At 45.4% G+C, this 21726-nt stretch overlaps 1 protein-coding gene across 2 annotated transcripts; it reads left to right on the plus strand.

The window, feature by feature from the left end:
* Positions 1-2674: 2674 nt before the first annotated feature.
* On the plus strand, positions 2675-20835 carry prkcg (protein kinase C, gamma). 2 transcript variants are annotated; one of them, XM_070965937.1, is made up of 17 exons: positions 2675-3144; positions 4185-4431; positions 7838-7869; positions 7983-8065; positions 9046-9157; positions 10308-10436; positions 10550-10706; positions 11105-11306; positions 11818-12015; positions 13993-14166; positions 14453-14544; positions 15006-15068; positions 15243-15381; positions 16583-16663; positions 16853-16960; positions 18015-18155; positions 18985-20835. In XM_070965937.1, the coding sequence occupies exons 2-17, from the start codon at positions 4190-4192 to the stop codon at positions 19144-19146; spliced, it is 2115 nt and encodes a 704-aa protein (XP_070822038.1). In that variant the 5' UTR covers positions 2675-3144; positions 4185-4189; the 3' UTR covers positions 19147-20835. The 2 variants fall into 2 exon arrangements, with proteins under 2 accessions (XP_070822038.1, XP_070822039.1); XM_070965938.1 differs by having other exon boundaries at positions 3019-3144; positions 4092-4431.
* Positions 20836-21726: the final 891 nt, after the last annotated feature.

A 21726-nucleotide genomic window follows, 5' to 3' on the forward strand; every position in this document is an offset into this window, starting at 1 on the left:
TGTCTTCTTCACCGATCTATCTTGTGTTTCTTTTCTTCTGTTTTTATCTACGCATTTCCTGTTATCTTCACTTCTCTCTGTGTTTTCTGCCGCTTTCCCTCTGCTCTTAATCACGCAGACTGAATGACAAACGCATCCAGTGTACGTCTTTACAGCCGTCTTGTATCATTGGCTGGCTGCACACCAACCAGGCATTTATGGCCTGGGATCAAACACTGTAAAGCATGCTCTGATAATCATGCAAACGCACACTGATACAGACACTTTAGAGCCACAAGTGCTTACTCATCACACCGCATGGAGGGGAAGGGGAAGCTTTGTGAGCCCTTTATGTGCTTTGTTTTTCAATGCCCTGATTACGGAGGAGTGCATGGTCTACAGCTCAGATATTTGCCCCCCACCCCTCTCTCTCTCACTATGCGAGGACATCTTCCTCATTTATTTGTGACAATAGAACAAGAACATGACTCATCCAAGATAAGACCGATGAAGAGTGTGTGTCTTATGGGCCAGAAAATGAAGACAGTAATGGCAGTTCTATAGAGAAAGGTCTGGTGGTGGCTTGTGTGGAGGAAAAGCCCGCTATCATTTCCAATCAGCTGCTAGTTCTGCATGACTAATGCTGAAATGACATATATCATTGTCAGATAGGGCATGTTCGCACAGCTGTTTTTTTTTTTTTTTAAACACACATGCATAATAATGACAGCGTCTAACACACACTCAGGCTTGTGCACACTAGCTCACTCTTATCTTGCTGGCTGACACCATTTTGCTCTCTAACAATCTTGCTAATTATAATTGTTAATTAATTCTCTGCCAGTGTCCTCATCAGGAGACTAATAACCTACATTTCCATTAATTAGACCTTCAACCCTTCGCTCCCTCTCTCAGTCTCTCCGTCCCACTCCAATCCACCCCTTCGTCCCCTGCCTGCCTGCATCTCTGCTCCAGCCTGCTGCTCTCTTCTCCCAAGATTGTCCATGCACCACGTGCACACATGGAGTGTGATTAATTGTGGGTGGGTGGCTGTGTGTGTGTGTGTGTGTGTGTGTGTGTGTGTGTGTGTGTGTGTGTGTGTGTGTGTGTGTGTGTGTGTGTGTGTGCATGTACTTGTATTACTCAAATTGCAGGACACACAGTCACTTGATGGGGACTCAACATCCATTTGGGGTCAAAAAGCAGGTCCCCAAAAGGGAAACTGTTGAGTTTTGGGGTGAAAGTGATAGTTTAAGATTTTTTGGAAATGCGGTTATTTTCATTCTTGCCAAGACATAGATGGGAAGGTTAACTTCATTCTCTGGTCTCTGTGGTAAATATGAAGCTGCAGCCAGCAGCTGGCTAGCTAAGCTTAGCATAAAGACTACAAACAAGGGGCTGCTTCCCCCTGTTTGCCTGGCTCTGTCCGAATGTAAAGTAAGAAAATCTGCCGACTGGCTCCCCCAAAAGTCCACTAATTAACACGTTACGGTAGTCCAAGTCTCTACTGGTTGCCTGGCAACTGGTCCAGGGCTGGCCAAATATTCTGGCACATAACCCCCCCTGAAAAACAGCAAATTGTTGTTTTTACACTTTGATTTTCGAACAGACCAAACAAACAAAATATAACGTGTTAATGTGTGAGCTTCAGAGCTGCATGTTGGCGTTTTTTTTTGTCACCTTCAGACAGAGCCAGGCTAGCAGGTTCCTTCCGTTTGCAGTCTTTGTGCTAAGCTAAGCTGATGACTCCAGCCCCAGACACCAGCTGCAGACGTGAGGGTGGTGTCAATGTTCTCATCTGACTCTGGGCGAGAAAGCAAATAAGTGCAAGAAATGTCGAACTATTCCTTTATGGTTTGGTTTTTGTCCCACGAATGAATGTAAGTCAATAGTGTCCTTCTAAGTGACAAAAGTGTGTGTGTGTGTGTGTGTGTGTGTGTGTGTGTGTGTGTGTGTGTGTGTGTGTGTGTGTGTGTGTGTGTGTGTGAGAGAGAGAGAGAGAGAGAGAAAGAGAGTGTGTGAGCATGTGTGTGCATGTGCACTTGTGTGTGCCCTTGATGGTATATGGGCAATCAATGGACAAACAGCCCCTCTCTCTTGGAAACTACTCTTCCCATCAGGCTTAGCTGACCTGGTTTCAGTGCACAGTGTTATCATGCCACCACTTGCTCTGATCTCAGAGCAAACTGCAAAAGCAGTGAACGTACTGTTAACTGCACCGTTGCAGAAAAGATTAACACAGTTGTTTATTTCACAGGCCTGTTGATCCTCCAGTCAGCTGGATCTGCTGCAGAACTCTGTGACTTTTAACTGTTCATCTCCAGTTTTAGCAATGCTCAACGAGCCTTTTCTTGAACTCTCCACGTCTCAAGCTCTCTGCTCTTTTCTTCCAGACTGGGTACCCTGCGCCTCCTCTCTCCTCTCCCTTTCCTCTCTCCGTCTGGCGTTAGAGGAAGTGAGGGACAGTTGGCGCTTGCTTGTCCATACTGTATTGGTGGTGGCAAAATGGCAGCTTCTGTATCATCCGTCCTCCTTCCTCTACCTCCCTCACCCTCTCCTGAGAGAAGTAACCCAGATTTCAAAATGAATCGCTGCCTAGTCCCCTCAATCTTTCTCCTCTCTCTCTCTCTCTCTCTCTCTCTCTCTCTCTCTCTCTCTCTCTCTCTCTCTCTCTCTCTCTCTCTCTCTATCTCACACTCGCTCTCTCTCTACCTCTTCCTCTCTCTCTCCATCTCTCGTCCTCTTCTTAGTAAAAAGAGAATCAATCTTGGAAAGAGAATACCACCTCTCTATCTCGTCCTCCTCCTCACCCTGCCTCTGGGTTAACGGATACATACCACTTCACTCTTCTATCTTTGGTTCCTAGAAAGCTTGAATCTCCAAAACGTCTGTTGCTTTCTCGCTTTGTTGTAATAGTTTTTTTTTTTTTTTTTTTCTTTTTTGGGGGGCTGATTCTTTTCTACCACCGCCACAGCACTGCTTCTCTTGCTTTTTCTGCCTTTTCTTCTCGTCTTTCTCTCTTTTTTTTTTTTTTTGAAGCGACCAGCTACAGGTGTGACACCTTAGCCTTTCTTTTGAAGTGAGCCAAACGAAGAGACGGGGGAGAGGAAGAGAAGAAAGCTGTCCTTAAGTTGAGCCTTTCCTCCAAAATCTCCACAAATTCAGGTATTGTGCCTGTATTATCTCCGGCGCACTCGCTTGCACACATTTTTAGATCCCATTTTTCTTCTTATTTTACTAATTCTTTTTAGCACTGTGCCATTTTCCCCACCATTCTCCTCTTTCGCCCTTCTTGATTGATTTGCTGCTGCTTCTTTGCTGAGACACCATCATTTCATCACATTTTTTTTCAAACATCGAGTTTTGCTATGGGCTTATTTATTTATTCATTAAATCTCTGTTGGTGTTTCATTTATCATTTAGTAGCGCGCAACTCTTGCACCACAATCTCTCCAGCTAATATTTGCCATTTTGCACTTTTTCCAGCACATCTCATTCCCTATAGACATATACATATTATTCTGGTCCAAACTTTACTTCAGAAATGGGACTAATTGCTAATAAGGGCAGGCAGGAAGTCAAGAGAGGATACAGGCTCTAATATTGGAGCAGGTGGTGGGGGTGTTGTTGACATGGCAACAGGAGGTACAGTTGACATGACGACCAGGGGGTGGGTGGGGGTGGGGGGGGGGTAGTCATCACTGCCAAGAAGATAGATATAAGGGGTACAGAGAGAGGGAGATGTAGGTAGAATGGACGGGCCGTATGTGGGACACACAGTGAGTTGCACCAATCGTTTAGCGTCTGGAGTCTCTTAAGAGAGTTCTGTCTCCGTGTGTGAATTAACCTCCCCGTCTCCCCCTCCCTCTCTTTTCTCTCTCACTCTTGTACCTGCTGCTCTCCCTGTGCTCCCTCCATCTTCTTCATGCACTTCCGGTCCATTCATCCTTTCTCGATCTTTCTCTCCACCGCATCACTCCTTCACCGCTCCCCACCCTACATCCCATGCGCCATTAATACAACTCCTGTCTCAACCATGACCCATTACACTTTCCATCACTCCCCCCTCCTGCTCGTCCATGTCCTCGCGTCCTACCTCTCCTATGTTCAAGGTCTTTCGGCTGTATAACTCTATACGCTCTGAGTCGTTACTGACTCCATTCCCCCTCTCCCTCCCTCTCTGCTATTCCTGCTGTGTCCTGCAGGCATCATGTCCACCCCGGTCTCCCCTTCCCCCTCCCTCTCTCCATTGACACTGGCCTCCCCGACATCAGCAACCTCCCCCGGTGTCTCCCCTCTGCCCTCGCCCCTCTCCCCTCCACCCAGGGTGCCCGTGTTCCAGAGGAAGGGAGCGCTCAAACACAAGAGGATTGTCGAGGTGAAAGACCATCAGTTCACAGCCCGCTTCTTCAAGCAGCCCACCTTCTGCAGCCACTGCACCGACTTCATCTGGTAACACACACACACACACACACAGCTGCTCATTTACACAGAAAGCAACCCGGCAGTTCATAAGCCGCCTCCTCAGGCATCCCACTACTCCATCTGACTCTGACTTCCTTTGCACTTTTTCTCTTTTCCACCGGATCCATCTGCTTGCTGGAGAAACAGCCTACACTGTGTAGCCACCACACTGACCTGATCCGATGACATAACCTCACCTCCACACTGCAGCCTACGCGATGCCGGAGTTACTTTAGGAACTTCATGTGCACACACACATGCAGACACACACAGAGAGATAAACAGATACACACACAATTAGGGCAGCGTTTTTTCTTCAGTATGAATGCTTGCACACAGAGTTAGACCAAACACACAACAAACACACACAGGCAGCAGCGTAGGAGGAATTATTCAGATCTTAAAGGGGAACTCCAGCGATTTAGTATGTCACTTCCATACGGCTGGGGGGCTCACAGGGGACAGATTAAAACAGGAAGGGTCAAAATTGTTTGACTTTCAGTCTGTAGTATGTGTTGAACTCCAAAATTGCTGTGTCCTGCAATTCCCATGATGCAGCTCAGCAGGGACTTTCATTAGGTCCCGCCACCCTGCCATCAGATGGGTTATTTTTCAGACTTTGGAGGCTCCTCCAGAGCCACAAAAGACATTATGGAACTATTCACAGGCTGAGTACTTGTAGTACTCCTCGTAATGAGTAAACAGAACTTCATGCGTAAAATCGGTGGTGTGCCTTAGTGCAAATACCACCTAAAAAAGGCTTCATCAGAAAGTATTAGCAAGTCCTGCATTCAAATGCACTACAGATTCTCCGCTCTAAGCAGTCAAATAAATACGGGAAGGAGCAGCACTGATTCTAAAATGCTGTCTGTTTTGCAGTGTTAGATTTTGAATGCACATCGTGTAAGTCGTATTTAATTGTTGTAGTTGCCCCAGGGAGCTCTAGATCTTCAGTAAGTATTTTATAAACTGCTGGAGTTTACAGTCATCGCTGTCCAGTGAAAACCACGAATCTCCAAATCTGGGGATTTAGAATTTTTGGGATAAACTGAAGGATTTTGTGTTCCTTTATGGGTTTAGAGAACTCTACTTCCACTTGGTAACGATGGGACAAATCATGACGAAAATGGAAAACAAGAAACGCATCATTGTGGGCGCCGTTTTTCTAGCTGACGAGAAGTTGATGTTTTGGAGATACATGGTTTTCGTAGGAGGGATGATCAGGGATATGTTTTTTTTTTATGAACAAAGTACTCACAGGTGACTGCGGTGTAAACAAAACAAGAGAAGAAGAAGAGATGGTGGAGCAAAGTATCGGTGCATTTTGTTAATGTCTGCCTCTGACACGCAGGCGCACGGGAGCTCATGTAAAAAATGTCTTCCACGCAGACAACCATGCGGTGAGCATGCTCCTTCCAGCGAAGCCATGGCAGTGTGCGTGAGCTGTTGTGTGTGTAAGCGGTTGTGTGGCTGTGTGGTTGTGTCTTTGGACATATGGTGGGGGTGTATGTCGGATGCAGGGCGGTGCATGTGCCAGCAGCCTCTGGGTAGCTTTCAGGACATTTCTCCAACTGGCTGCTGTCTTGGCAGCGGCAGCAGCACTTAGCTCAGGGTGAAAACTCTTTCCTTCACACAGGATGTCAACCTGGGTGTTGAAGCCTCTTGGGGGATTAGTAGATTAATTAACGACTAAGAAAAGATAGTCCTAATTTTGAAATGTAAATATCTTGTTTATTAAGTCAGGCTCTAAAAGGAAATGGGCTGTACCTTGTGTGGCTCCTTCAATTATCAGCGGAGTGAAACGAGCTCTTAAGTGACGCTGGTGTCTCAATTCAGTCTCGTGTGCGTTCGTCACAAACCTGCTGATCTTCAGCGTCATACATTAAAGATTAAAATCCCTGAATAAAACTGTACAATGCTATGTCTCGAACAGACACAAGGACAGATCCGATGGGCCTTTTCACAGCAGACATTTTGGCTTGTCATTGTAGGAAAAGCACAAGTGTTACAAATAACACCGAAGATGGCTCTGTTCTATTCAGCTGTCCCAGAAAGCTGTGACAGTGTGACCGTGAGCCAGCACTCGCAACACCAGGACATGAAACTGAGGCAGCTAGATGGAATTCAGTCATCATTGATGTTCATTTTCATTAAAGGCCGAATGCGTAGGATATTATTTGGCAGGGTCCGGGACATTTCTCAGCCTAAACCCTTGGGCGGGCGGGGTGTGAGGGCATAAACACGTAGCGACCAGGTGCCAGATCGTAAGCATCCATCCAAGAGGAAGCAAGGAGCCGGAGAGGAGGGGCCAGCTTTGAATGCTGGGTTTACAAACTGCAAGTGACAGATCTTACTCACTCTGCCTTTAATATAGAATCAATACTTTCATGTTTTGGAGTGCTATGGTCCATTTTATAGAGCTTTGCTTATGTTTTTATCATGGTGCCTTTTTATTTAATAGCATGTGTTACGAAGGTGTTTCCATGCATCATTAAATTTAAAATGCAGTGAATTCCCTGAGATATCCGGCCAGCAAGCAACACTGTCGATTCTCTCCAAATCCAAACCTGGCTCTCTGATGCTCTCTGCTGGTCCAAGAGCAGAACTGGCCTCATGCATTCAGTGCTCCAGACAGAGACTTCTGTTGAATGCTGATCAAGGATCAGATTACCCTCTGCAGCACCATCTTTAATTATTACTCAGCCAGATGGTGAACTGATTTTAGATCAGTGATTATGGTCAGTTTCCTGTGAACCCCTGGGCCTCTCCAGTGTGATTGTGGAGGAGCTTACGGCGGTGTCTTGTTCTTCTTGCCTTTCTAAACCTCCTAATCAAAACTTGATTCACAGCAGGCAAGCCGCTGAGTGGACTCTTTAGTCAATCAATGGCTTTAATTATTCAATTAAAGCTCTAAGGAGATGCTGGAAACCAGCCAACACCGCAGTTCTGTAAACAGGAGAATAGTGATTGTGTGTGTGTGTGTGTGTGTGTGTGTGTGTGTGTGTGTGTGTGTGTGTGTGTGTGTGTGTGTGTGTGTGTGTGTGTGTGTGTGTGTGTGTGTGTGTGTGTGTGTGTGTGCGCGTGTGACAATAATTGACACTGCTCTACTTGACCTGGTCAGCAGCTTAGAAAGGAAACTTCAAACTTCACACATAATGACTTTGAAGTCGGCAGCCTCTAACACAGCCAGTGGTGAGAATTTGTTCTCAACTTGAGCCCCCACGTCTGTTGGTCTTAATTCAGGATGGAATAATGCAACAGCCCTATCTCTCTCTTGGCAGCATTATCTTTGCTCTTCTGGCTGAGAAACAGTCTCAGAAGCAAAATATTTCACCTTAAATACGAGTAGAGAAGATTGTATTTGTGTCTTAATCCATGTGCTGTTTTTACTCAGGGGCATCGGCAAACAGGGATTCCAATGTCAAGGTAAAGATAAACTCAGTGTTATTGCTTTTTTCTGCAGTATTTAATCTTCTCAGATGATTTTGTCAGTGTGACCGAACCATTTTTGAGGATGTTTTTCTCTGTGTTTCCTCCAGTTTGCAGTTTTGTGGTCCACAAAAGATGTCACGAGTTTGTGACCTTCACTTGTCCTGGCTCTGTGACAGGCCCCAAACCGGATGTGAGCAGATGTGTCAGCGCTTTCACTTTTACCTCCCTCTTTCATTCTTGTTTTCCATTTCTGTCACGGTTTACCCCCGTCGTCATCATCATATTTAGCCATCCGCTCATTGCCAGTAACGTGTGCATGACTCATCCGTCAATCCATAGATCCTTCGCATCACAACGCCTCACATCCTCGTCTGTGACGTCTGCACTCATGTCATGTCATCCTACAAGGCCTCAGAGATGCGCTGAGTTGGAGATAGAGAGTGGGGGAGATACAGGTGGAGGGTGGGAGGGACTGATAAGAGGGAGAATTAGAGGGGGGAGAGAGCAACAGACTGCTCAGTCTTCCTCTCTGTGGCATTTTGAGGATTTCAGGGAGATTTGTCTTTTCTCACTTTTTTTTTTGGGGCCAACCAAATAAACTGCCTCAGAAATAAGGTCAAGGGGAACGTGTATGTGTGTGTGTGTGTGTGTGTCTATCTGTGTGTGTGGAAAAAGGATGAGAGCGTGAAAGGAACACACATGGAGAGAAAGAGGAGGTGGTTTAAAATCGGGACTCACAGGGACGAGGGAGGGAAAACAGTTTGGGAGAGGTGGCGTGTGGAGAGTGGTGGCGCTGGGGTCTGATGAGCTGAGGAGAGATAAAAATGATTCATCCCTCTCTGCACAGTATACACACACACACACACACACACACACACACACACACACACACACACACACACACACACACACACACACACACACACACACACACACACTCACACACAGCCTTGCCTGCATGCACTCTCATTTATATGTCTTCTCCCAGTGGAGAAATCTAATTGGCTTGTGCATGAATACCCCACTCAACATCTCTCCACTAATCATACTCTGCATGAATGTGTGTGAATGTGTGTGCGTTCACAGTTTATTCCATGGTCACTGTGTGTGCGTGCATGTGTGTGTGTGTGTGTGCTAGTCGTCAACGCAGATTGTGTCTGTGAATTTCAGGACCTGAAGAGTCGACACACATTTAAGGTCCAGACTTACTCCAGTCCCACCTTCTGCGACCACTGCGGCTCGTTGCTGTACGGCCTCATACACCAGGGCATGAAATGTTCCAGTGAGTCTCACCGCGTACAACAGTGCGATGAATCTCTGCACTTGCATTAGTCATGTTGTGGGGATAAAAATCATTTCACATTAATGGGACTCGCCTCCCAGCTGGGGAACAAAAGCTGCGTGTTCCTGACAAAATTAGTTATACTTAAGAAATTGTCCAGTACAGTACATAACTCCCTTAAAGCCACAAATTGTTGTTTGTACACTTCAGTTTTTGTGCACACTGAGGAAATGAGATGGAAGGTGCTAATTAGTGAACCTAAGAGGTGAATTTTGTTGCCTTCAGACAGAGGCAGGATTCATGTTTGAGCCTGTTTCCAGTCTTTATGCTAAGCTTAGTTAACCAGCTGCTGGTTGGAGACGTATAGTTTACTCGCAGGTAAAACAGATGAATTAATCGTCTTATCTTGCTTATTTTCGTTACAATAGAATGAGCCCTTTATATCGAGACAGGAAATGGGTCCTCTTCCAGGTTGACCGCCATGTCGCACCACCAAGTTTATACAGTAGCTCAGAATGGACAAACCTAACACTGGCCCTAACCAGCGCCTTTAGCATTTTGTTTTCACATTTTTAGCAAGCAGCAACCTCTGGTGCTGACAGCTTTACAGCAAAAATAAACATGTACAGTCTGGAAAGCTAATTTGCCTATTTCCCTCATTTAAATTACATCAAGGCTTGTAATTATGCATAATTATGGGCATGGCCGCTATGAGGGGCTGCTAGCTGCTAGGTTTCAGCAACCAGCCATCATTCAGCCCACCTCAGCTCCACCCACGCTTCACCTCTTTACCTATTGTTGGATTTTTGGATTAGCCAGGAGTTTGGTGGAGTCGGACTCGGCCAAGATGGCAACAGAGCTACTGTTTCACACCAGCTCCTCAGATACCTGTAGGTCCATGTTTTATACAGTCTGGTTTTTAGGAGCCAGCGTAGAGGAGGGTGAGTCAACGGTGTTCAGTTGGTTGCAATCTGCAACCGCACCTCTAGATGGCACTAAATCCTACACATTGGACCTTTAAAGTTTAGGTTTGGTCCTGGGCATGCAATTATTTAAAAACTTTTTAAAAATCTTTCGTGATCTTATTCCTTTTTTGGCATTTAAGCGCGTGTTTGTTCATTCTTATGAATGCGTATCTTTGTGCTGTGAGGTTGCGACATGAACGTCCACCGACGGTGTGAGACCAGTGTTCCCAGTCTCTGTGGCCAAGACCACACAGAGAAGAGAGGGAGGATCCACCTGACTATCAGAGGAGAGTCAGAGGATGTCTTTGTCACAGGTGAGAGGACGTGCTGGATCACAGGAAGTGTAGCTTTAAAACAAGAAGTCGTATTTTCCTTGTAATGAAGTGTTTCTCTCTTTGTGCTTTCTATAATGCTCCTTTCCCTCCAGTGCGGGAGGCCCGTAACCTGATGCCCATGGATCCAAACGGCCTGTCAGACCCCTACGTTAAACTGAAATTGATTCCAGACCCCAAGAGCCACAGCAAACAGAAGACCAAGACCATCCGCTCAACACTCAATCCCGTCTGGAATGAGAGTTTCACCTTGTGAGTCCTCAAGAAGTTTAATCCAAGGTTGAAAAATTTAAATGTGTCTGGGACAAGATGTGCTTTAGATAAAATAAAATATCCCAGAAATTGCAGAGCCATAAAAATGACTCTGAAAGACAGAGAACAGAGAATAGAATATAAGGTTGATGGTCCTTGAATATATGCAGCAGCGCTCACCTTTTACTGCCTCTATGTGTGCATTTATTCTGATGATTTCTGAAAATGAGGAGAACTGAGCTGTTAGGAAATTGCCTCAGGAACCTGGCAAATGTCATGAAATTGAAAAAAACAAGCAAAACAACAGTTTCCCTCTGCGCCTCTGTGCATTGTCGTGTTGCTTACACAGTGAGCTAACTCTCCCCAGTGACTTGGAGTTTTTGTATTTGTCTCTCCAGCTCAGTGCGCGGTCACCAGTGGGACAGGCGGCTGTCTGTGGAGGTGTGGGACTGGGACCGCACGTCCAGGAACGACTTCATGGGAGCGCTGTCATTCGGTGTGAGCGAGATCTTCAGGCGTCCCATCAGCGGCTGGTTCAAACTGCTGGCTCAAGATGAGGGAGAGTACTACAACATCCCTGTGCCAGACCCGGACCTGCAGGTAGGAAATTTGCTCCAGCGTGGACAAAAAGCCATCAGCTGGTCCTCCTGGTGAACAAAAAGCAAGTGTGGAGATATTTATAGCTGTTTTCACCCATGTGGAGCCCTTTATGTTTTTTTACCATGCTAATGACCATTTATCCTGTGGCCTTGGCACAGCCTTTATCAGCTTATAATTACCTACACCTAATAAACAACAGCTGCCACTGCTCACACTGGGTCAGGAGCTTGAACTGTCTCTTGCCTTACAATTCTATCTGAGGAGAAAAAGCACACAAGATTTATGCCTGGTGTTGTAGCTAAATAATTAGATAATAAATTACATAGAGTCCCCTCCCTTCCCTGTTACACTCTCTCTCCACCAGAGTGCAGGATTGTTCTGCCTGACTGTAATACAAAACTAGGGGTAGGAAGGAGTTTGGTTTATCTGGTGTTCAGGTTTTGTGTGTATGTGTGTGTGCTGGACTGCATCCAGCCATTCATCTCTCAATCCTCCCACTACGGTTCTCCAGGAGCCTCAGCCTGACGTCACAACACCCTCCATGCCTCAAGCGATGCCTGTCCCGCTGTCTGAAGGGTTCCCTGGTGCCCTGTCCCCGACCCCTGTGCCATCCTGTCCTCCCATCCACACCCCTGGCCCTGCCAAAGTCAAAGTGGGCATCCACGACTTCAACTTCCTCATGGTGCTGGGCAAAGGCAGCTTTGGCAAGGTAAAGACAGCAGCTGCTGAGACCAAATGTCACCTCTTTACACACAATCAGCACCTCTGATCCAACAGCTGTAAGTGATATCAAAGAGGCCATTCATTCTTAAAACAACAAAGATTATTCCTGGTTTTCAATTGTCTCCTCTACTGATGGAGTTGACCTTCAAGTGGCATTTCATACAGCAGCTCCTGGCCAGAGCAGGAGAGAATTTCAATGGGTAAAAAAAAAATCCTCTTTTTTTACTAACATGCTCATTGTCTCTCCCACCACTGTCAAATGACTCATTTAACCCTTAGCTTCTTCTCGAGTATTGTCAGCAGTCGTGAGCTCCAGCTGGCTGGCTTCCTACGTAACACAGGCAGACGATCCTCCTGGAGGTGTTCATTTCAAGGGAGCCTCTGCTCTCCATTTTCTGTTTAATTCCCCAGTAGATGAGGCATAATGAAGAGAACAGAGTTTTGAGTCCTTCTTCCTCCTCTGAAATCCCCCTGTGCTGTTTCATAACTGTCAGAGGAGAGTCTACAGAGGACGGGAGAAATAGACTCGACTTACGTAAGATGTGAGGAAAAAAAAAAAAAAAAAAACACGACCCAAGGAAGGAGAGACAGACCCCGGGGCTGCCGAGTGAGGGGAAGTGAGAAGGAGACAGACGAGGATGGAGAGAAAGAGGGAAGGATTATTGTGCCACAGAAAGTGATAAAATGACCGAGAGGAAGTGTATAACAAGAGGCGGAAAAGCAGGAAAACCACTGTGTGTGTGACTGCGTTAGAAAGATCTGTAATATTCTGAAGCGTGATGAGTCCCATTTTTATGAGTTTGTTTGAGACCGAGGGGAAGAGCGGGAGACATGATCACAGAGGACGGCAGGATTTCTCTCAGTGACTGGCAGTTCATCAATGCACACACACACACACACACACACACGCACACACACACACACACACACACACACACACACACACACACACACACACACACACAGCTTCCTTCACAAACAGCAGCTTTGTGTAGTCACATTGATTTCTGAAAAATGAAACCGTGTGATTTTCTCTACTATTCACCACTATTTGAAAGTAAAATGAGCTCAGTCAGTGACCATTACAGCACAGCGCTGCAGCTTGGCCACACGCTTTTAAACAGTGTTGTTGTCAGCACTTTCCTGTGCTCTTGACCATATCTTTCCCGTGAACCACGGTGAAAACCTGGGTCACACAGCTCTCATTGTAGAAAATTACTGCATCATTAGAGCAAGCCGCTAGCAGCCAATTTCACAGGAGTGCGAAAATAGCCGCTGAATGCGTTTTTAATGTCTGATAAAAACACGAGAGCCGCTTCGCTTTTTCATTTATGACATTAACGTGTCTTGAAATCTGCAGGCGTAGAGCAGCTTTAATTAAACATTGCTTCAGTTATTTCACCATGTCGGCATAAATGTGGAGTGTGCTGAACTTTCCTCAGCATCTGTCCATATATTGTGGTAACTTTTCTTTTCTTTCTCCTGGACTATTTAACTTTCTTTCAGCTATATGCAGTTTTCAGTGGTATTTCAATTTCATGCGCAAAAATCAGCAAAATATCGCAAATGTGCCTCAAAAGCACATCATGTTATTAAAAGAACTAGTTTTCTCCCAACTAGAGCACCATGTCACTCATAACACAATGACCTAAAAAATGTTCAGTACTGGCAGCGTTACAGTACATGTATAATTCTATCTACAGTTGGAAATGAAGCTTGAAGCAATGGAAAGAAGAGAGCGCTGTTCTGTTAATTGTGAGGAATTTTTCAAAAAGAATTTCAAAAAGCTTTCTTAGTAGCTGTATTTGTCATCTTTTTTTCTTCATGCCAGACAGTAGGTGTACTGCTGTCTGCAAATAAACATTGTGTTTATACGTGGACTTCATGCAGACGTGCAGCAGCTCCTCGGGACTTTGTTGTTGTTGCAGTAACGATCCCCCCTCTCTCTGTTGTGTCTGTACAGGTGCTGCTGGCAGAGGAGCGAGGCAGCGAGCGCCTGTTCGCCGTGAAGGTGTTGAAGAAAGACGTTCTCTTCCAGGACGAGGACACGGAGAGCGCCCTGGTGGAGAGGAGGGTTCTGGCGCTTTCCTCTCGCCCTCACTTCCTCACATCACTCTACTGCGCCTTCCAGACTGAGGTGTGTGTAGGCGGCGCTCTGCGTCCTAAATGAACCGCGTAACTTTCATTAAATTGTCCATAAACCCGCATGACATTTTGGCTACATTTTCCTCCCGGGAGTTGTTTCAGTCCAGGTCGGCTGAGAATTTTGATTAATAAATTAAATAATTAGCTTGCTCTCTTTAACAAGGCCCTTGGTCCTGGAGGAGAGGTTTTAACAGATTGCTTTTTAATTTGGACAAGAGGTGATTATGTATGGAGAGTGTGTAAATGTGTGTGCGCGTCTCTGTGTGTTGTTTCCGCAGGACCGTCTGTATTATGTGATGGAGTACGTCAACGGAGGAGACCTGATGTTTCACATTCAGATAGTTGGAAAGTTCAAAGAGCCTCACGCAGCGTACGTCATCAGAAAGCTCCTTTCTTTTACCTTTAATCTCAGATCTCATCTCCAGCCTCTCATTCCCTGCCTTTCTTTTATTCTCTGTTCCTTTACATACACACTCATCTCTTAGCTTTGTTCATTACACCTGGTGACTCATAAAAAGTCATCAACTCAAGCACCGGCCCTCTTCTCTTTCCTCCATCTTTCTCCTCCCACTAATCTCATCTTTTCATCTACATTTTCCCTCCCCTCTGGCTCTTCATCTAATCAATAATCTTTGATCAATCATCTAAAACTAATCCGTATCCTGTTGCTCATTTCCAGCTCTCTTTCTTCATCTTCCTGCCTTTCATCTGTTTGGTTACCTTCCCTTTCATCAGCCTCTTGAGCTTCATTCCCTCACTTCTCGCTGAAAACCTTGGGCCAATTTTCTGAAAGATAAAGCAACCAGTAGTGAGCCTCCTCTCTCCCTCCAGGTTTTACGCAGCAGAGATAGCGGCCGGCCTCTTCTTCCTCCACAGCAAAGGCATCATCTACAGGTAGAGAAGTGGGCTGCTCGTCTAACATGGCCTGGTTTGGCGTTGTCGCTGCTCTGCAGTGCAGCACACGGGCGTGACACAGATTTATCATGTCTTTTGTAGCTAATGACTGTTGTAAAGATGTTATCTATCAAAATGATTCATACCTGTGTGATCAATCTCCTCCTTTCTCAGGGATCTAAAGCTGGATAATGTGCTGCTTGACAGCGAGGGCCACATAAAGATAGCTGACTTCGGGATGTGCAGGGAGGGCATGTTCGCGGGCGACACGACACGCACCTTCTGCGGCACCCCTGACTACATCGCCCCTGAGGTACGCCGACCCCTGCTCTCACTTCATGGTCCAGACTAACTCCTGAACTTCCCTCATTTGTTCCTCAGATCCCTCATTTCCCCTCATCTCACCCCTGTCTTCCCCTCTTCGTTTGCTTGACCTGTTTTGCGGCGCTGTGAGACTGCCAGTTGCTTCGCTGCAGCTGCTCTCATCTTCGCCGTCCTCTCTGACCTTGTCAGCATTTTTGAATAATTAACTTCACATAATTCAATTAGCGTTGGTGTGTGCTTATGCAACGTAGGAATGGCGATTGTCCTTCAGAAACCTTGTACTACCAGTTTTGCCTTTCTGTTGTGATTGACAAGTGTAACTTAAGGTGATTAACTCCCCTGAGAGTAACACAAACTAGTGCAAACTAACTGCAGAATCTCAAATGGATTTCATCGATGATGATGCGCATTTCAGCCCGAAAAGAGCTGAGGTGGGTTTTTTTTTTGACTCCCTTTTGAAATGCAAAATATCTATAAATAAATATATAACTGCATGCTGTGTAATGTTTACCTTACAAATTGTTTGAAATGTGTATGTGAGCGTTTCAGTGTGAAGTCATCATAAACAAATTAAATTCAGAGAAAGAGTGAAGGTGATGTGCAGCTTGTTCGGTTCGTGGACGTGCGGCAGGCAGACGGGGAGAGAATGAGGAGATGTGACTGTTGTGCACATCTTTGATATTGTAAACCTTGCCATGGAACCCCTGGGTATCGACTCTCTTATGTAAACACCCATTGATTCTCCCGCATCTGCCATTTTGGTAGAGATACAATATATTTCCCCAGGGGCTGGGAATTGTTCCCTTGTGCCCCCGACACAAACACACACACACACACACACACACACACACACACACACACACACACACACACACACACACACACACACACACACACACACACACACACTAACTCTGGGGAGACAAACAAACCCGTAAGTCCAAAGTCATGTGCTGATTATTTCTGAGCTCATTCATACATTTACCCTTCCTAATGCCATGCGTTGCCGTTTAGTCCCTCCCTCTGCTTTTCATGCCGGCTGTCTCTGATAGCCGCACATCATCCGAGAGAGCGGCCAACTGCCACAACTGCACTTTCTCCCCCTCTCCCTTCTTCTTCTCTCTTCTTCTTCACTCTGCACTGCCATTCTTCTCCTTTATCTCCTCTCCTTTTCTCTCCATCCTTTTCAGATTGTGGCATATCAGCCTTACGATAAAGCCGTGGACTGGTGGTCTTATGGAGTACTGATGTATGAAATGCTGGCAGGACAGGTAACACTCAGCTTAATCCTAACAATACTCCCATGCGCACAGACACTTAAGCCTCCAGTACTTGGTCTTTGTAATCACTTCAAAAGACTTTCAAAGGAACTTTAATTTCAATACATTTGCTTTCAATTTGCTCACGGGCCTCATGGTTACTCTTTTTTTCTTCTCCTCTCTTCTATCTTTCTCTTGCAGCCACCATTTGATGGTATTGACGAGGAGGAGCTGTTTCAGTCCATCATGGAGCAGTGTGTCTCATACCCGAAAAGTCTCTCTCGAGAAGCTGTCGCTATCTGCAAGGGAGTAAGCCACCTTTCATTTTCCTCTGCCTCGTGTAACATTTGCCACACAGACAATTAAGATAATTGTAAATCAGAAAAATTAAAGGAAATTACAGCATATTACATTTCTGAAACATTTAAATAATATTCAGAAATACAGCAAAGCCTATCCATATTCATTGTTGTTGCTCTCAAGGGACTCAAGTCCCATTTCAGGGCAAAAAGCTGGTCCCTGGAAGGGAAACCATTGAGTTTTAGGGTTAAAGAGATGGTTTGTCGTTTTAGGAAATACGTTTATTTGCTTTCTTGCTGAAATTTGTATGAGGATATTGATACCACTCGCACATCTGTCTGTTGAATATGATGCTAGAGCCGGCAGCCATTGGCTTAGCTTAGCATAAAGACTGGAAACAGGGGAAACAACGAGCAAGGCTCTGTCTGGAACTAACCTCATTCTCCTTCCGACACCTCTAAAGCTCACTAATTAAAAAGTTATATCTCATTTGTTTAACTACTACTTCTTGACCAGGCGCACTGAGTTGACTTCTTATTGCCAAGAAATACGCGTAATGGCGTACACATAAACCCCCTTAAAACCACAAAGAGTCATTTTTACACCTTGGTTTTTGTAGGAATAAACAAACGAGATGTAACGTGGTGATTAGTGAGCTTTATTAAGTTTTTTGTTATCACTGGACAGAGCTAGGCTAGCTGTTTCCCCGTTAGCACCTTTATGCTAAGCTGAGCTAACAGGCTGCTGGCTGTAGCTCCATAGCTCAAGCATGAGAGTCGTGTTGATCTTCTCATTTAACTCTCAGCAAAAAAGAGAATAAGTGTGGGCCCTCTTTCCAAATATGTTGAACTTTAAAATTCACACACACTGGGTATAGATGCATATGTCAGTTGTGGAAAATAAAAGTAATTACATGATGTTGCTTACAGCAAAGCTTACCATGCACATTGTTGACAGCTGCAACAAAAGCAGAACATGAACCGAAAAACATTCAACAGTGTCCAGAATATTTGTCTTTTCCTTTTTTCTACCTTTCCCCTCCTCTTCCTCACTCTTGCCCCAGCTCCTGACGAAGCACCCGGCCAAGCGTCTGGGTGCGGGAGAGGAAGGAGAGAGAGAGATCAGGGAACATCCGTTCTTCCGCTGGATTGACTGGGACCGTCTGGAGAGACTGGAGATCCAGCCGCCCTTCAAGCCCAGAACTGTCAGTTGAACAGATGGACTTCAGACTCTACAGACTTGTTTTCTTTCTGTCGGCCTTTCTTTCATCTCTCTCTCTTCCTTGCCGCTCTCCTCTCTACTCCCCCTCTCTTCCATTCTCTTTCTCTCTGTCTCTCCGAGGACACTTTCAGGGAATTGAAGCTGTCACTTTCTTCCATCTGTCTCCACTCTCCCAAGCTCCCACGCTCTCCCTCATTTCCCTGCATGCTTCCTCTCTCAGCTGTCCACATTGTGTTGGCCATTTCATCCCCTCTTCCTTCCCTCTGTTCAAATGGCCCTGTCCTTCCCTCCCTCTCCCTCCATTCCCCTCTCTTTTATCACCCCCGCTGGTTCCTAGAGACGGGCTTTGAGCGCTCAGGAACAGACAGTCCAGTCATAATAGACGGGGACCCTCTGACCTTGGGGTCCTGGCTGCTCCTCCCATATGCAAATATATGTCATCATTAGCCTTCCACATGCTAGTTTGTGGCCCCACTGGCTAATGGTGAGGTGTGCCTTGAGTATGCTCAGGGGTTAGAGGCCAGGCCCATTAGCCAAATGAGATTCATATCATCCAGCAGAACGGCTGTCGTATGCAGGAGCGGGAGAGGAGACGTGAGCAGCTTTCTTCCAACAGTAGGTGTGGTAGAGAGCTCCGTAGAGAGAAAAGGAGGGTGTGGGTGAGAAAAAGAGGTACGGAGGTGGTGTGTTTTTCTAATCTGTCTTTTCTTAGGTTGTGTCTTTTTTCAGAACAATGATGGTCTGTATACAATCAGTATTAGCCACAAATGTTTGAGGATATGCGCATTTAATCTCCTCTTCTTCTTCTTCAGGGTGGGAAAAAAGGCGAAAACTTCGACAAGTTCTTCACAGCAGCTCCGTCAGCGCTCACCCCCTCTGACCCGGATATACTAGCAGCTATGAACCAGGAAGACTTCCAGGGCTTCTCCTTCCTAAACCCAGACTTTGCCCCCTCGCCTCTCACCGCTGTTTGAAAATGGCTCCCAGACCTGCTCCAACAAGTCCTCCGAGTGTTTCCAAACTACCCTCTTACCCCCTTAATAGTAGTTTTATAACAGAATTTGAACATGAGAGCTAGCAGTATGAAAGACGCCTCTCATAACCAAATTCTAACGTTTACATGAAAATGCCAAGACACCTTTCTATTCATGCACTCTCTTTGATGTATTTTATCTTGATAGTCACAGAATATGTTGCAGCAGTGCAAACAAAGCCAGTGTTCTACTGTAGATGTCCATCTTAGGGTTTTTTGTAGGACATCCTATAACTTGATATAAGAATGCTGTAGTATGAACCTGATAAATGAATCTCTCTGCATGCAATGTTTTTAGAATGAATTGCTTTGACACTCTAGTTTTCTATAGCTTAGACTACCCAAGAAGATATACCTGTATAACGTTACGACCAGTTTATTCAAACCTTCTCTCCATTACTTTGATTAGAATCGTCTTGTGTTGTGAGAAGAAAACATTTTCAAGTCAGGTTTTTCCTCACACGGCTATACAGGCCACACACTAGGCAAAACGAGTCACTTTTAATCATTTTGCAGCTCAAACACACAGATGAAAATGTTCCTTAGCAGGTATTTTCCAGAGCGTTTATAAAAGGTACAGTAATTCAGCTTCAGAAGCACTATAACGTGTCTTTCTCAGTGTCCATCTCACTCTGTTTGTGTGTGCGAGTGTTCGACTGAGCGAGTGGAGAGAGCTCGGTCAGGTTCCTCTGGCCCGGCCCAACCTCTCCGTTTAACGTCACACCAGTGACCTCAGATGACCCACTGAGATGCTGAAACAACGCAGTGGGCACAGTTAATGTGACAGTTAATGCAGGCTACAGTGCCCAGCTCCCCCCTTCCTCCCCCCATGACCACTCTGCCTGACTGTATTATCACTGATAGGAAGTCCTCACATTACTGCCACTGTTTGGGCTGCAGCATTTTTCTATTTTCCTTTTCTCTTATATTCTTGAGCACACGGTGGAATTAGGCCTGTCCACGTGGCAACATACAGCATCTTTGCTCCTTAATGACGTCCTGCAGCTGCACTGAAATATGTGTCTGCAGTCTTAGAAAATATGCCTCTTAATGATGTTTCTGTTCTTCCAGCTGAAACAAGAAGCTTGTACAGGTGCTTTATTATTTTTGTGGCGTATGCCATAAAGCTTTTTGCTGTGTAATGACGTACCCACAGCATTGATTAGGTGTAATTAAAAGTGAGGCTCACTGGGACTGTTCAATACATGGAAAATATTAGCAGCGCTGTCATTAAACATTATCTGAGGAGAGCAGGTGGCTGCAAACATTCACTTTAATAATCCCATTTCAGTGCCCTTATCTCACAAGACAGCTGGTCATTTCACACAGAAATCTGGTGGATTCCCGTTGAAGCATCTTTATGATTTTCTCTTTATGACAATTACAACCATTTCTCATCCACAGGAGCAAAGTCGGACAGATTTGCTTTGTGTGTGTCCCTTTGATAGTGGTCAGAGCAGTTAAACTGGTTACAGCTCAGTGGAGGTCAAATGTCACCACACACAATACTTCAATGCGATAGATGATACAATCAATAATAGATAATACAATAAGTGGTTTATGTATCTGTTAGTTGAGTTAACTTGTGTTTTTATGTGCTGGAAAAAGAACATGGAAATAAACTTAGTGGAAAAAAAAAAAACGTGAAACAAGAACAGCGAAGTGTTTTTCTGTTGACTTTGTGTGAAGCTGCTGAGAAACAAACACACACAGCCTCTCGCTTTGTCCTCCCCACACGCCTCTCTGTCACGCTCACTCCTTCTCGCTCGCTTTCACACATACTCACGCTCAAAAGTGCAATCTCAAGCATGTGCGCACACACACACGCACACACAGAAAGAAGATGCTGACCCCTCTATTTACTGAGGTACTGTAGTTGTCGAACCAGCAAAACCACCTCTCGGGCATCTCACTTTCACTCTGTCCTCCTCCTCCTCCTCCTCTTCTTCTGAGGCAGCCTCACTCTCTCTCTTCCTCCTCCTCCTCCTCCCCCCTTCAGCCCCGCCCACCCCTGCTCCCTCCCTCCCCCCCTCCAGCATCATGATGGGACTAATATCCCCATAGAGATCTCAGTTATAACAAGTTGACCTTCACATTAAAATCTCATCAACTTTCCATCTCCCTCTCTGCCTCCCTGTCTTCCTCTCTATCTGCCCTTCATCTCTCTTCTTCTCTGTTTTCTGTCAGTGCTGCTCTGTAAATGCTTTACTGCATTGTTTTATGTCATTCTCCATAAATCATAGTGTCAGATTTTACTGTTGTTGCTATTATCTCCCTGATATACCGCCCACTGTTGTCTGCTGATACGAGTATCGTGTTTTGTCTAGTGCTGGCCTCTGCATCAATATTATGATCTGTTTTACGTTCATACTGATGGTGCTCAGGCAGTCAAAGTGTGAGAGGGATTTGATGGAGGGCAAACACATCGAAGATAAGTTTTAATTTTACAGATTTTAGCTGATGAACATTTATTTTCAGAACATTGCATCCTAGTTTTGAAAATAAAACATAACCTGATGTT

Source organism: Chaetodon trifascialis, chromosome 7, assembly GCF_039877785.1.
Source record: "Chaetodon trifascialis isolate fChaTrf1 chromosome 7, fChaTrf1.hap1, whole genome shotgun sequence".
In the NCBI taxonomy this organism is placed as follows: Eukaryota; Metazoa; Chordata; class Actinopteri; order Chaetodontiformes; family Chaetodontidae; genus Chaetodon; species Chaetodon trifascialis.